Source organism: Brassica napus, chromosome A4 (assembly GCF_020379485.1).
Source record: "Brassica napus cultivar Da-Ae chromosome A4, Da-Ae, whole genome shotgun sequence".
Lineage (NCBI taxonomy): Eukaryota > Viridiplantae > Streptophyta > Magnoliopsida > Brassicales > Brassicaceae > Brassica > Brassica napus.
In genome coordinates, this window is record NC_063437.1 from 15,343,782 (window position 1) to 15,357,481 (window position 13,700).

Here is a 13,700-nt window from a genome sequence, read left to right on the forward strand (position 1 = left end):
GTTGAATTTTTCTTTTTAAAACTTTATTGACACCAAAATCCAAATTTCAACTTGATTATAATAACATGAGATCTACGGAGGAATTACTAATTTATTAACACTGGCTTACTATTAATTAGTAAATGTATTTTGGTCAGAAAAATAGTCGAACATAGCATAATAAACTGCAGTAACATGAAAGCAGCCCTAGTGACTTACCATCGTTTTTTGTATCAATCTTTATTCCACTGCGAGCAGTCTCCATTGAAGTTAATCATGTCGCTGTGCCCTGTAGGGGTGGGCGTTCGGGTACCCGTTCGGGTTCGGATCGGGTATTTCGGATTTTCGGGTATTTCGGTATAGAGGTGTAGAACCCGTTCGGGTATTTCTGTACTTCGGGTCGGGTTCGGGTATTTTAATTTCGGTTTCGGTTATTTCGGATCGGGTTCGGATATTTAGATTTTGAAGAAAAAAAAATGAAAATTTTCATTTCTCAAATTTCTTGTATCTAAATATATAACTTTTCACTTAACTATTTTTTATTTTTAATAGATTGCATGGTTAATAGATTTGGACATAACATTTTCAAACTAAAAAGACATTAATTTGGTTATTGTTTTTAAATTTTGGATGTAACTTTTTGTTAATTGCTGAAATAAAAAGTTTGACATGCATTTTAAGCGAATAACAAATCATCTTCTACGTAATTGTATGTATATCATATGAATTTAAAGTATGTGTAGTATCAATATAAATATTTTATATAAAATGAAAGATGTAAACTATAAATATAAGGTTAATTATCATATGTTCGGTTATTTTCGGATATCCATTCGGGTTCGGATATTACCCGTTCGGGTTCGGATATCCAATCTCTCCTAATTCAATACCCGTTCGGATATTTTGCTACTTCGGTTCGGATTTCGGTTCGGGTTTTTCGGATCGGGTTCGGGTGCCACTTCGGATTTCGGGTAAAATGCCCACCCCTAGTGCCCTGCATTGTCCTCAGCTTATAGTGTTAGCCTGTTAGGCCTTTTATACTGTAATATGATTCACTCTCTGACATAAGATAATACCTCGAGCATGAATATTGTTGATTCCTGGGCCTTTCAGTTCAGCCCCGTCATCGCTGAACAATGAGATTCCTTCTGATGTTATATGGAAAGGGAAGGCTAGAGGAGGGGACATAGGAGATTTTGCAACCTTGATGATTCTCTGACCTTCAAAAACGTGAAAACCAAACCATATGAATGAAACATTCTTCCTAGTTACTGTGACCTTACAAATGCTTAACGTACCTGACTTGGCTTCAAGAACCAACCGGATGGTTACAGCATGATCCCAGTTAATCCCCAACGCAGCAACAAGGTGAGAATCATACGTCCTTGTGTGTTCTTGAAATCTATCTTTCATGTTAGCTGTTACAGACAAAATATATGATTGTGGTAGACTGCACTGATGAAGTCAACACAACACTACTGTACCTTTGAAGGAATATGTGCAAATTCAGCAAGTGATCTGTAAAATGGCAGGGAATAATTTATCAATGTTTTTTTGTAACGGATTAAATATCAATGTTAAAGATGAAGTACGATAAAAATGGTTATGTAAGAATGATAAAAATGAATAATATATCATTAATGACAATCATATATTTAATTTGAATACGAATAGCAATTTGTGTAATATTTTATATGAAACCAAAGTTGTTTTTATAATGTACCTTTTAAAATTTGAAAAACCTTTGGCAAAAAATGTACCTCTTAATAGATTAGATTTTGATAACAAATCCATATTTATTGTTGTGATAATGGTTAGTTTATTGTTGGGATATGATCAAGTTCATACAAAAACACATTTAATAAAATTTCTAAGGAACTGTCCAACTATAAAAATCACATATGAAACATGTTGTGTATTTATGATTTACTAGTACTTCTAATCCGTGTTTTAAAACTCAAGATTATTTTTATGTAAATTTTTATTTCAATCAAACATATATTTTATTTTATTTTTACATACTGTTTTGGTGTATATCTTTTGGTAATAATTTAAATTTTGTTGACAGTTTTATTTTTAAGTATATGATATATATAATTAACTAAATTTTAACTTATTTTAAATATAAAATATTTTTATTTTATTTTTATGTGTTTTCTATTTTTATGAAAAATAAAAAATATATTTATGAAAATGAATACGAAACTGCAAAGGATGCGGCTAGTCAACCATCGTTGAAGTCACAATCGTCTCTAGTCCGTAGAAGGATCTAAAGAAACAAGACATGAATAAATGCAGAGACACATACAATAGGCATGTATATGTTTGATTACAGATTTAATAGGTTCATCTAAGTAGAAGAATATGAATAAGTCAAGAATCTGAAATAAAGAATCACTTAGGAGGCGGACGAGAGTGTAAATTGGCAGAAGTAACATATATAAGATTGTTAGAATTTACAAAGCCTATGTGTTATTAGTTTATGGATTTTTACATTTGCAATAAAATCTAATGTTATTGGTTTATTAATTTTATAAATTTATATAAAATGGTTTTTAAAAAAATAATAATAATTTTAATGATTCTACAAATCTATTAAAGTTACTGTTATTGGATATTATATTCTTAACCATTTAACACATATTATATGATTTTGAAAATAATACATATGTTTTTAGATTATTTAAAATTTAAAATTATTATAGTAATTTCTTTTCATAGAATTTCACAATGCACAAAATTCTCTCCAATTCTTTTTAAATTTCAACAAATCTCTAAACTCAACAAATTCTATATAAGTATAACTCCCATAACACCTCGAAAGTTAATAACACTAGTTTGCTTTTGTTCTGTGGCAAAACATATGAAAAGGTAGTAATCATTAATTACTAATAAAGATGTGTTGTTTCAGTTATGTTTAGAGTATCCTATTACACCAACTAAAAATATTAAAATTGTAGAAATTAATATATAACGTTTGAAGAGACTGGACTCATTATTAAGGGTATAGAGATGAAGCGATTTCCGAAATTTTGAAAGTATCTATGATCCACTTCATTTTTTGGATCAGCATTTTATGATTCATATTTACTTTGTTATAATCTAAGTATTAAGTAAGTATTTGGATACTGACAACGTATATATAAAAAAAATACAGGACAACCCTTTACCAAATAATAAATAGACTGTAGTATTGTGAAAGCAGTGCCGGTTAAACTGTCTGAAACATTAGCTTTTCTAAGAAAGTTTAATTGAACTAATGACCCACTATTAATGTTTGTATCAGCACGCCGTTGATTCGCCTTTGCTTTATTCCATTACGAGCAGTCCCCGTTAAAGTTAATCATGTCGCTGTGCCCTGCATAGTCCTCATCTATAGTATTAGACCTTTTATATTTGAAACAATACTAACTCTGCGACGTAACAGGGGATCGATAATACCTCGAGCATGAATGTTGTTGATTCCTGGGCCTTTCAGCTCAGTCCCCTCATCGCTGAGCAATGAGATTCCTGCTGATGTTATATGGAACGGGAACGCTAGAGGAGGTGACATAGGAGATTTTGCAACCTTGATGATTCTCTGACCTTCAAAAACGTGAAAACCAAACCACATGAATGAAACATTCTTGCTAGTTACTGTGACCTTACAAATGCTTTAACGTACCGGACTTGGATTCAAGAACCAACCGGATAGTTACAGCGTGAGCCCAGTTGATCCCTAAAGCAGCAACGAGGTGAGAATCATACGTCCTTGTGTGTTCTTGAAATCCATCTTTCAGTTTAGCTGTTACAGAGAAAATATATGATTGTGGTAGAGTGCAACAAAACAGTAAGAAGACACTTCAGTTTCTGGGGACTGTACCTTGGAAAGAATACTGACTAGTCTCATCTCGGTTTTGAGATCTAACTTGATTAGTCACCACTATAGGAATCCGTGCAAATTCAGCAAGCGATCTACATGGGAATCAACATCAATGTTAAAGATGAAGTGCTCATGTGAATGGTACAATCAAAGCTTAGACTACAATTCATACTTTAAGAAAGAAATATGCCAACCCAACTGATGTTGCTGTCTCTGAGCTCCAGGTTTGTTTTCACTGAAAATCAATCATTTATTTAGTAAAAAACAAATACTTTGTTACTAAGGTTAGGAGGAAATAGAGATTAGACTAACCCTGAAAGAAGAGCTGTCATACTATCAATCACCAGCAGCTTCACTTGGTTTTTAAGAATCGATTCCTTGAGTTCTTGTATACTGCTGATTACAAAGAGAAGCATGATAATAGTTCATAGCAGATGATTACAAAGGTATCTAACACACCTTTGAGTAAAGTCGGATAAAGAAGTTGGCCGTAACACAAGGATTCTTCCTGCCATCTGCACTGCCAATAAGTTATGTAAGCAAATCTGAAACATGAGATGACTTTACCAAAAAAAGGGAATAGCAACAAACCTCTTGTGCCATTCCTTTAAGGTGAAACACTTCAGGGAAGCTCTTCAATCCCATCTCTATCACCCTGATGAATGAATACACACTCTTGAGAGCTTCATGCACAAGAAAGATGTACGCAAAAAAGAAAAGAAGAAAGCAGTTTTACCTTCTTGAACTAAACTTGGACTCAACGTCTATGTATATCACACGACCATCTAAACCTCCATAAGCTTTAGGAAACGAAGCTGATAGAGCAAGCTTCATGCAAAACTGCACAATACAAAGACATAGAACCTTTACCATATGCAAAAACCACACTCAAGTAAAGCTACAGATAACGGAGAAGGAGAAGGCCGGTCCTGAGCAAAGCCTAATGAAACATTCACCTATAACCCTTTACTAGATCGCCTACTGCCCCCAAAATCTCAGGACCGGCCCCTACGTTTGACAATAGCATTGTGAAAGTACCTGTGATTTACCAATACCAGGAGGGCCTACTAACTCAGTAAGAACACCAAAGGGTATGCCACCACACAAGGCTGAGTCCAACCCCTTCAAATGGGTTGGAAGATGCCCCGATAAATGCTCGTTTTCGACCTTTTGCTCCAGCAAAGATCGAGCCTTTACAACCATTATCAAAGGTTCAGATTATAAAAGCTTAGTTCATAAGGAGAAAAGAGCTGCTTTTTACGGATAGACATGGAGGAGAAGCAGCTTCACTGATGAGTCTAACAGCTGATTGTATCTCCTTCATTCCAACGTCTAGAAGCTCCATCAACTCAAACTCCGTCATAGACAATGCATCCTAACAAAAAAAAGCAATTGGGTTTCATCGGATGAAGAAGATATGATTATATAAAGTGTATCGGAAGGTTAAACCTTGGCGGTGATGATGTTTCGCGCGGCGAATATGTTTGAGATTCTCTTGTGAAGGTCCATTTCTCCGATGAGCTTGTTCGCCATCTTCTATCTCCGTCTCCGTCTCCGGCGTCGGAATAAGTTTCGTCAGGTGGAGGAGATTAGAGAAGCCTCTTTACCAAACTAATTTTGGGCCTACAAATAAAAGCCCAGGCCCATTTACAAATATGTAAAATATTTGATATTATAAATGATTCACCGTCGGCGTAATCATCGAGATTATGTTAAAGTGAAGCGATTCACAGTTTATATTCTACAATTTCAAAATAAGTCACTCAATCGCCATACCATAGTCATTAGTCGATCTTATTGTAAAGGTACAAAAATTCATCCAAGAAATTAAAGTTCATTAAAACGAAAAATCTAAAATCTAAAGCAAGTTAAAAAATAAAAGAGGCATAATCGAAATGGAAGGCTTGAACTCAAATGCATTCGAAATGAATGATACACTCCTATCTTATCTTACACGGTCGAGTCCAACAAATTATTCACGATGTTTTGACATTGGAATAAATGCAACTACTATCAGATCATGCAGACTAGTTTTATGGTTTCAAACTATAAAAATGAAAACCAATTCGTTTCTTTCTACTTCACCAAAGTTTGTGATTGAGACCTAAAGGAACAAAAAAATTAACGAAGCATGCAAGAAAAATGAGAAATCAAGTATAATAGTAGAAAATGACCCAAAACACACACAGAAATTATGTATCATGATTACTGCAATCCTGCAATCATTTATTATTAATCGTAGGTACATAAAAATATAAAGTAGTTTAAAATTATGGTAAATAATATACAACTAAGTTAAGAATCGCACCTTCCGCGGAATGAATATTATATTTAAAAATTATTTTATGTATTTTATGTTTTTTACATATGATGAAATAATACATATATATTGAATGATTAAAAAATCAGTAACATAACATATATAATTAAATTGGTACAAACATATAAATAAATTTATTAACCCAAACAATATTTTTTTTCTATTTGATAGGATATATAATTAAATTTAAATGATATTAACATGTATAGTATATTTTAATATTAGTGTCTACTATAAGATTCTTTCTATTTGTATGGTTTTTTGATCAATTTTATTTTTTATAGCAAAAATTTTAAATTACTGATAACAAAATTTTCATTGTGGGATTAATAGTTTTAGTATTTTTTATTTAAAAAAAAAGTTGTAAATGTTTGTTCAAAGCTTTTATCAAAAAGAAAATTGTTCAAACTAAATTTTGAAATTAAAATTCATGTATTTTACATGGTATATAGTTTAATTTAAAATGATATAGATAGCTTTTAATCTTAATAATTATTAAATGAGACTTTCTACTTATATGATTTTGTAATCATTTGTATATTGTCATAACAAAAATTTTAAGCAAATAACAAAATTTGAATTTGAGGCTTTTAATACTTTTAGTAATTTATAGTCATTTTTTAAAATTTAATATATAACATATAGAGAAATTTTAATTAGTCAAAATCATTAATTGTCATATATATTTTAGCGATATTAGGAAATTCCGTAACTTTTATTTAGAGAAATAAAATAACATTAATAATGAATTTATGATTATTTTAATAAAAAATTTATCATATATTTTGATGGACCAACATATTTCTCTAGATATTTTAAGAATTATTCTAATGATGACAAGTGTTTACAAAATAATGTTTCTCAATTAATATATAAGAGATTTAGATATGGTAAATGGAATTATGGTCCACGGTTTCATGTTATTATTAGATATAGCTAGTGTTTAAGGTGGTCGTGTTTGTGGTTAGTCTTTATTTTTATGGCATTCGTCGAAGTTAAATGATGTGGTTTACCATTGATCATGACAAAAGAACTTGATAGGAAACTACTTATTATTAGTTTATAATTTCAGTTAATTTGACATTAACATTCTTTTGACTAATAACCGAATAATATCATTACAGAAACATATTAACAATATTTTAGATGCACTTTTTTCTTTTAGATATGCCACTTGAAAGAGATTTTGTATGCTTTACAATGGGGCCATAACAATTAAATAAGGGCGGTGGATGAAATTGGGATATTTATTTGACCAACTTATCTTTATGGATTTTCTGAGTCTTTGAATCTGAATTTCCTGGAATATATGTTACCCTAGTGGTGTTGCTGAATATCGGATCGGATCGCATGATGTATGAAAATGTAATTGCTTGTTGACTTGTCTTTAAAAGAAAATCTTGCACATAGTTTAAAACTCGGCATTTGTGTATTTTAGTAACTTGCAATTAAATATTCAAAAATACAATTTTAAAACTCATTTAAAATTCACTGTTATTAAACTTGACATTTCATAAAATAATATGAAAGTTACTATTATTGAAAATATTTATTTTGTAGAGTTTTAAAGTTTTTAAATGGTTTTTAGAATGTTTGTATAGTGTATTTTAGTTAATATTTTAAAAACAAAATTTCATGGTTTTAGATGATGTTTTAAAGTGGTTTAACAAAATCATTTTTAAGTTTCTAGTTTATATAAAGTCATCTAAAAACTTATTAAAATCAAATTATCTCAAACTTTAAATTGAATACACCTTCGAAATTATCAAAACATGATGAAAGCATAATATTTACACCAAAAAAGACATGATGAAAGTTTCTTTAGAAGAATTTATTTATGAGACACCAAAAAAATACTTATAATTTTATGTTTATATTCAAAAGACTATATTAATACAATTTTGTGCTGAAAACTACTAATGCGGATATTCTTGTAGTTATTCTAGAATGAAGTATTGTTAGAGAAAAAAAAAGTTACTCCTGCAAAATTCCAAATGCATGTGATGTGCTAGAGTGCACTAACGAAAACCACAAGGCAATATATCGACAAAACATCAAGAGAAGGAAACCAACTAAATTTCACAAAATTCAATGTCAAAACACAGTGTCACACTTAAACGTGTATCCGCTCCACACATGTATTTTGTCTCAACAATTGCAATAACATATTTAAATTGAAACGTGTAGAAATTAGTTAGTCCTACAAAATTTTAACGTTCGGTTTATTAATAATAAAATAAATTTTTTTTTACTGAACGTTTAATAACAGAAATATTTCACTCTTACAAAGTCAACGTCATAACTTGCTCAACACTTTCCTTCCTTTCATCTTATCTTGAAGCTGAATGGATTAAATTGAATTGACCATATACTACGATTTTTGAGAGACTTTTCTTTATATTTTGAAAGCTAATCTATGTATTTATAACCTATATATATAATAAGCCTATAATATTCTTATAACTTGAGATTGTAATGGAGATTCATACTTATAACAACGGTGAAAAATGTCAAGATGGTGTTACCTAAACAACAGAAACTTCCAGTTTTTATCAACTATTGCTTATCCTTAGCATGGTGAAGTTTGTTTTCTATCTATTCATTTAAGTCTTTCAGTAGTCATATAACTCGTGTCATTTCCATAGCTCCTAAAGTGGGAATGCTTTTTGGGATGGCTAAACCTAAACGTTCTTGTGAGAATGTTCAATATTTTATTGAGACATCACAGAGCTTCTCTTTACAGTCTGGCCGAAATCTATCGCTCCTACGAAGATTATATCCAAAAATAACATCGTATATTTTAATTGTTTCCAGTTTTTACTTTTTAGAAAATTATTTTGGTAGATGATTTATTTTCAGTTCTCACTCAATACAATCTTTTTAAATTTTTTTAAACAATCTTTTAGACAAGAAGTAGAACAAGAAAGTTGATGTCGAAGCATTCATTCGATCGAGCTCAAACTACCATTAACGTCATTACTCATTAAGTGTAAAGTTTATTCTAGCGCCAATATAGATCCCCTTCATTCAATGCTTATTTACCAGCTTTTGATGTATACATGAATTAAGTTTCTAGAAAGTCAGCTTTCAATATACATAAAATGTTTGGAATTATTTTACAGACATCCTCTACAATTTATGGTAACAAAGGATGAATCAAATCACAATTTCTGTAAATAATACAAAATATACTATAAATAAGATTATTTTATTTTATCTCCCCTGTTATGCTCATCTATGAACATATAATTGGATGCAAGATATTATGTAATCAAGATTAAATAGTTTCAAAACGCTTAACCTATTACACAAACCATGACAAAAGTTGTAGTACATTAATGTATTGACAAACAAATTAAAATATAATAAGAGACCCTCGAAACCATTGACCCACCATGCATTATGAAAAACCACCGAACCGTAACACTTTTTGAATAAATTACATACAAAAGACCAATTCATAATCACTTCCTTAATTATACATTTATACTAATCAACTCAGATTTGAAGATAAGCATTGTCACTCTTTCTTCGCCTATAAGTTCAACTCTTCTCTCTCTTCATATCTTTCTACTTTAATTATCTTCTTCCTTTCTTCAGCAAAACTTTTTATTTTATTTTTTCTGGTTGAAGTTTTTGTTTTATTGCTTTAGCAAGAAGCGAGACTGGCCTTATCTGTACCTTTCTCTTTGCCATTAAAAGCCCTCCATTTTTTCTTCCATAGATTCTTATTTTCTCTGATTTTCTGTTTGAGCTTTTCTTGAATTCGCTATTTTTCGTAATTTTCATTTTCTTGTAGTTTTGATTCTTACACACGCTTATGTTTTATTCCTTGCAGAGAAACTCGTCCATGGAATCTCCAGCAAGCAAATCCTCCACCGTGAAGAAGGTAGAATTTCCGCCTCGTCGGGGAAGAGTGAAGAGAGAGATCTTCGGCGTTTTGGCCAGTTCCATCGTTTCCGCCGCCGTGAGGGCCGGTGGAGTGTTCGGGAAGAACGCTGAAGGTGACGGTGGTGTCTCTTCTTCCGCCACCGCCACTCCTCCGAGCGGATACACCTCCGACCAGAACACCGAAACCACTTAAAGCAAGAAAACATATAAAGATATAATTACGAAGGTGCCACTGGTTTTTTTAACCACCATGGCATGACACTACTATGCGGTTCTGTTCGTTTTTTTAAAACAGAACTCTGCTTTCTCCAGATCCGGTTCGGTTTAATTTATTTTGTGGTTTGTTTTAATTTGGTGTGGTCGTCCGGTTTAACTTCGGTTTTTGGTGGGTTAAACTGGGTATACGTTTATGGGTGTGGTTAATTTGCTTTGTTAAACAAAAATATCTCCCTAATCTGTTGTTTCTACGTGTTTTTTTAAGTGGAGTAATGATGTCCTCTGGGAGATATTTTTGTTTTGTTTGTTTTTGGTTTGTTTTGGTTTGATCACCTTGTATTAGTTTGCTTTTTTTAATCTCTCTGTGTATTCTAAATACAATGTATAATTAAGCGTGTTTTGTATTATTTTTGCCTTTTAAACTTAAAATAATATAGTATAAACATGATGTATTGATGTTCAGAAGAAATAAATCCATGCAAGTAAAACTTACTTCAAAAGTAAAGATCGTCATGAAAAACAAAACTTATATTTAATAAATCTGTCTTTTTGTTTCTCTTAGTTTTTATTTGTTTAATTTTGTTGGTGAGTGGTGGTGATGGGACCTAGTTTAATAAGTTAGGCTAAAAGTACGATTGCCAAGCCAGCCACCTTCACTTTTTCTCTATTCTATTAGTATCTTTCGTTTTCTCAGTATGAATATGCTTATGAAATTGAAAAGAACACAAGACAGGCTTTAATACAAGATAGCCTGTTAAGGATTAGCTAAATCATAATTCTTTCTTTCTTTTCTAATAACTCAAATTCGTCTCAGTATATATGTGTTGCTATTTAATTATTAGTATACTAAAGTGCATCAAAATATGTTATGAAAATAAAGCAATCATAATTTGACACTTGGACACAAAACATATGATCAATATGTAGACATACCCCAATGCTCAAAAAAAACACAATTATCATCTCTCTGAGTGATTATGTTGAAAAACTCTAACATAATTTTTTTTTAAACTAAAATATGATAAAACATTTGCATTGTGTAGATAATTAAAAGACTCATATCAAATAAATTTAGCTGTTGAAACGTAAAGAAAATCACAACACAAGTTAGTTGTTGAATAAACCCACGAAAAAGAACTAAAATTTGGAGGATGAGAACAAATGTGAGAATATATGAAGGCATATTCCAAGTTCCTGATGATTATCAGAAGAGAAATAAGAACATCAACTTAAAGAAAAAGGTGCTATTAAAATATATGATTTATTAGTGTTTCGAATTAATAAACCAAGCTGAACCGAATTCGGAAAAATAATATATGCAAACCGAACCGAAATTTTACTTCTTTTTAAGAAAATAATCTCTTAAAATATTTTTCCTCAAAAAGAAAATATTGACTTCAACGGCAAACATGCGATAAGGGTAAGGGAAGCAAAAATGTGGTTGTCAAGCTTCTTAGCTTCTCCCAAACTTACTCTATTGCCATCATCTTCTTCTTCTTCTTCTTCCCCTGCACATCCAAAGATCCAAACTCTCCTCTGCTTTACTCAAAATCCTTCGTCCACTGTTGGGATCAATGTCAGCAAGAGACACTTAAACATCTCGATTCTCACGCTCTTGTTCAATGGTGGGTTCTTGCTGGATAAGGCAAAGTCCATCTCAGAATCAAGAGATCATCTTCAAACATACACTGATTCAAAGGATGGCTTCACTCTTCTCGTTCCCTCTTCTTGGATTAAGGTAATTCCAATTACTTATTCCAAAAATGCTGATAAGTGATAACACACTTGTGGCTCATGAGCCAATGTTCTGTTCAAAGGTGGAGAAAGCAGGAGCCAATGTTCTGTTTGAAGAACCAGACAAGCGAAGCAACAACATAGGAGTTGTGGTCAGTCCTGTCCGTATAAACAGTCTTCAAGACTTTGGCTCTCCTCAGTTTGTAGCTGATAAACTCATCAACGCAGAAAAGCGAAAGGTAATTAAAATAAATAAAAGAGATTTTCAATAGAAGCTTTTTTGTGACTTAGCTTTGTTTTGGTGTTGTAATCAGGAAAGCACAAAGGAAGCAGAAGTTGTATCAGTAGGAGAAAGGTCAGGACAAGGACAAGTGTATGAGTTTGAATACAAAATTGATAGCACGAGAGGAGGTATCAAAAGGGTTTTCTCGGCTGCTTTTGTGAGCTCTAAGAAGCTTTATCTATTGAACGTTGTTCATTCAGACAATCCAGAGAATCCATTGGATTATAGTACGAGGTTGTTGCTAGAACAAGTTCTTCACTCCTTTGATGCTTTACCTCTCACATAACCCATCTTTCTTGTAAAGCCCATTTTCTGTTTATGGGTTTATTTTTGGATTGATGGGCTTATGTTTCAATCTATAAAACCCAATAAGTTTGAAATTTCTTTGCGGTGGCTTACGTAACTTCCTCTATTTTTATTTTATTTATGATAAAAGCATTCTTTCTCCGCTTGTATTCATTTATTTGTCTTATTTTCAGATTATTATCAAGAGTATCTTAATCTCCTCTTCTCTGATCTAAAACCACATATCATGTAATATTAATTTTATTTCAAACATTATTCATTTTTGAGCTACATTAGTTATTTTTTCAATTGAAGTAATAAGTATGGACTTGTATTTATGTATGTATTTGTTTGAGGACCCAGAACACAAAAATCTCATAAAAAGAATCCAACCGTTAATTAATTGTGCTGAAAAATTAAATGGCACATGTGAAAAGTGGGTATGTGTGAATGATAAATTGATTAATTTTAGGACAAAATTATCATATATTACGGTATATTTTTCTGTTAATCAACAGTACAATTGATGCTGATGATGATGATATAGATGTTAATAATTATGGTAAATTGGTAATAATCACCCTAATAATTCACCAAGTAGACGTACAGAGGTAAACTCTTCAATTTTCCTACTGAAAATAATAAAGAGAAAATTACCTAGACTAACTAACCTATGATTTATAAGAAATAACTAGAGTAACCCATCAAATTTGTTAATACTCACATAACCTATTAATCAACTAAATAATTTAATATTCCCAAAATTACCCTTTTAGAATTTGATTTAAAACAGTTTTACTTTCCTAATTTACTTGAAAATTAAATCTTTTAAATTATTAAATTATTGAACTAAATTAAACATTCCAAATTAAACTTTGAGTAATAATTTACTTTCCTAATTTACTTTATGATTGTTGTTTTATATATTAGTGATCTTAGTAAAATAAAGAAATTTGAAATAGCAACTTCACTTTAGTTTTTTTCCCTTGTCGTCATAGAAACATCACATTGAGTTTCCAGCCAAAAGTGAGTTATAGATCGTGACCAAGTAAACTAGGACTTCGATATACATCCATCTTCAAACTACCACAATGAGTTAGGTTTTTGAATTTGACTCTTCTTCCTCTAAT

At 31.3% G+C, this 13,700-nt stretch overlaps 3 protein-coding genes across 5 annotated transcripts; 2 read left to right on the forward strand and 1 right to left on the reverse strand.

Moving 5' to 3' along the window:
* Nucleotides 1–3,088: 3,088 nt before the first annotated feature.
* LOC106450023 (DNA repair protein RAD51 homolog 2) lies at nt 3,089–5,505 on the reverse strand. Of its 3 annotated transcripts, none has more exons than XM_048777814.1 (12): nt 5,291–5,505; nt 5,103–5,216; nt 4,880–5,032; nt 4,578–4,681; nt 4,433–4,496; nt 4,301–4,356; nt 4,154–4,237; nt 4,014–4,076; nt 3,842–3,933; nt 3,644–3,763; nt 3,421–3,564; nt 3,089–3,337 (listed from the first exon to the last, which is right to left on the reverse strand). In XM_048777814.1, the coding sequence occupies exons 1-12, from the start codon at nt 5,372–5,374 to the stop codon at nt 3,297–3,299; spliced, it is 1,119 nt and encodes a 372-aa protein (XP_048633771.1). In that variant the 5' UTR covers nt 5,375–5,505; the 3' UTR covers nt 3,089–3,296. The 3 variants fall into 3 exon arrangements, with proteins under 3 accessions (XP_048633771.1, XP_013747128.2, XP_048633772.1); XM_013891674.3 differs by having other exon boundaries at nt 4,154–4,234; nt 5,291–5,504; XM_048777815.1 differs by lacking the exon at nt 3,089–3,337 and having other exon boundaries at nt 3,421–3,559.
* A 4,176-nt stretch (nt 5,506–9,681) lies between these two features.
* On the forward strand, nt 9,682–10,675 carry LOC106446889. Its single transcript, XM_048777816.1, has one exon. It carries the CDS (start codon nt 9,982–9,984, stop codon nt 10,243–10,245), a length of 264 nt encoding a protein of 87 aa, XP_048633773.1. The 5' UTR covers nt 9,682–9,981; the 3' UTR covers nt 10,246–10,675.
* Nucleotides 10,676–11,649: 974 nt separating this feature from the next.
* Nucleotides 11,650–12,730, forward strand: LOC106446888 (psbP domain-containing protein 2, chloroplastic). Its single transcript, XM_013888702.3, has 3 exons — nt 11,650–12,006; nt 12,086–12,241; nt 12,317–12,730. Exons 1-3 carry the CDS (start codon nt 11,704–11,706, stop codon nt 12,569–12,571), a joined length of 714 nt encoding a protein of 237 aa, XP_013744156.2. The 5' UTR covers nt 11,650–11,703; the 3' UTR covers nt 12,572–12,730.
* The last annotated feature ends 970 nt before the right edge of the window (nt 12,731–13,700 follow it).

Coding starts and splice junctions, on each gene's coding strand:
- LOC106450023 (XM_048777814.1), bottom strand. CDS start 5,374: ATGGCGAACAAGCTCATCGGAGAAATGGACCTTCACAAGAGAATCTCA. Junction 4,682..4,879: donor CTGGTATTGGTAAATCACAG/GTACTTTCACAA, acceptor TGTATTGTGCAG/TTTTGCATGAAGCTTGCTCT. Junction 4,238..4,300: donor TTATCCGACTTTACTCAAAG/GTGTGTTAGATA, acceptor CTTTGTAATCAG/CAGTATACAAGAACTCAAGG.
- LOC106446889 (XM_048777816.1), top strand. CDS start 9,982: ATGTTTTATTCCTTGCAGAGAAACTCGTCCATGGAATCTCCAGCAAGC.
- LOC106446888 (XM_013888702.3), top strand. CDS start 11,704: ATGTGGTTGTCAAGCTTCTTAGCTTCTCCCAAACTTACTCTATTGCCA. Junction 12,007..12,085: donor TTCCCTCTTCTTGGATTAAG/GTAATTCCAATT, acceptor TTCTGTTCAAAG/GTGGAGAAAGCAGGAGCCAA. Junction 12,242..12,316: donor TCAACGCAGAAAAGCGAAAG/GTAATTAAAATA, acceptor TGTTGTAATCAG/GAAAGCACAAAGGAAGCAGA.